This window comes from Lottia gigantea (assembly GCF_000327385.1).
Source record: "Lottia gigantea unplaced genomic scaffold LOTGIsca_1182, whole genome shotgun sequence".
Lineage (NCBI taxonomy): Eukaryota > Metazoa > Mollusca > Gastropoda > Lottiidae > Lottia > Lottia gigantea.
The window spans coordinates 8,526-10,204 of record NW_008707188.1 but is presented as its reverse complement, the minus strand read 5'-3'; the positions used below and the strand labels follow the sequence as shown (position 1 = coordinate 10,204).

Sequence of the window (1,679 nt, the reverse complement as noted above, 5' to 3'; positions counted from 1 at the left end):
CAGTTCCAAATCTACATTGGCATTTCCGGTCTTCTTCATCTTCTTCACAGTCTTCAATCTTCATTGAAAGTTCGTTCCAATTGATATTATTGGCTATGTGAAGACCTATTTAACAACCACTCAAACGACTAAAAATTTTTAATTAATTTATTTTGTTAATTTAGTTAAATATTCAATGTAGGAAACAGCTGAGCTCATTACGTTTAACAGTGTTGTGCAATGTGCCCTTGGGATTATTTTTGCCAATATTGAAACATGTATAGGCCTACTTTGATATATGTAGCCACAATTATCCAGATACGAAATCTTGTATTATCATACTACCAGAGCTTGCTCGCCTGGATTACAGAGTCTACTAGTTTACCTATACTACATTACAAGTAAACCATTACACTGGTAATCAGAGTCTATCAATAGTCATTAACGATCTATTTTTAGACTGGATTGTAATGGCTATTTATATTTATCCGATTTCACCACAGTTTGCAAATATATTATTCAATATAAAGATTACTTGATTCACGAATCATTATATTCTTCGAAACCAGTTACCGGTGACACTGGGTGTGAAAATCTAACATGGTACTAAAATTTGGTAAAGGCGGCATCAGTACGGGCAGTACCCTACGCTTGACCAACACCGCACATATAAGAAGAAACGGTTCAACGTCGTGCATTTACATGCATGAGATAGAAGACAAAACAGTGGACGTCAAAGTGGCTAAATTTTTGGAATCAGCATCTGTTTTTTACTCGTTAAACAAGAAAGGACGATGGAAACTGCCAGAAATTATCGAAGAGAAGATCCAGTCCGAGCTGCCGAGTGCCGACGTGAAAGTGACATTGATGAAACTCCACAAACTTCACAGAAAGAACAACTGTATAGGATATTTTACTAACAAGGGAAGTGTTAAATCGGTAGTTCCTAAGAAAACGAAATACGTCAACCGCCTAAGTGTCGTTAATGTTAACCGAAAACCCTTTCGGAACAGGCGCAGAAGACGAAATAGAGAAGTTGAGCCAGATCGTAACATTGCAGACGACAATGAAATAAAGTACCATATCGTGTATCCGACACCGTCATCGAGTGCAGTAACGCACACCAATCCACAAAAGATTGGTCACGATGTGATGCTGAACACGCACAACCTCGGCAAGACTGCTGTCAGATCGAAATGTAGAAAATGGCGCTGCATTGAACGTGATGTGAGATGTGATATGGACTATACTGATTATGATGCTGTTGATGAGGATTCGGGGTTCGATACGATAGAAGAAGTGCATCAATCTCAAAAACGCTCCTCGTTTTCCGAATATTTTGAAAGTGCCCTCGGTCGACCATCCGACATCAGGATCAAAACAAGAAGAAGGCCAGTTAAAAAGTTGCGGAAGCTTAGAAATAAACCAATGCTGCACTATTTAGAGACCCAGGTCATGGAAGTGGAAGAAGAAAATTCGGAGTTCGTCTACTCAAGGCCGCCAACTACGGAGTGTCAGCCAGTAGATGTTCTTATTTCAAACCAGGAATCGAATCCAGATCATCTGAAGACGAAATATGGTGACAAGGTCACGTTTGCTCAATGTGAACCTCGAACTTTTATCATTGATATTACAAACGAAGTAGGTAGTTGTTTGAAAAGCTCAAAAGCATTTAAGAAAGTCATCTTCAAAAAGTTAGA

At 38.9% G+C, this 1,679-nt stretch overlaps 1 protein-coding gene across 1 annotated transcript in view; it reads left to right on the top strand.

Moving 5' to 3' along the window:
• Positions 1–579: 579 nt before the first annotated feature.
• The window catches only part of LOTGIDRAFT_176399 (hypothetical protein), a gene marked incomplete at both ends in the record, with an annotated part of 8,597 nt that continues 7,497 nt past the window's right edge, over positions 580–1,679 (top strand). The window contains one exon of the mRNA XM_009047901.1: positions 580–1,620. Within this exon, the coding sequence (XP_009046149.1) occupies positions 580–1,620 (1,041 nt within the window). The remainder of the gene's footprint in view (positions 1,621–1,679) is intronic.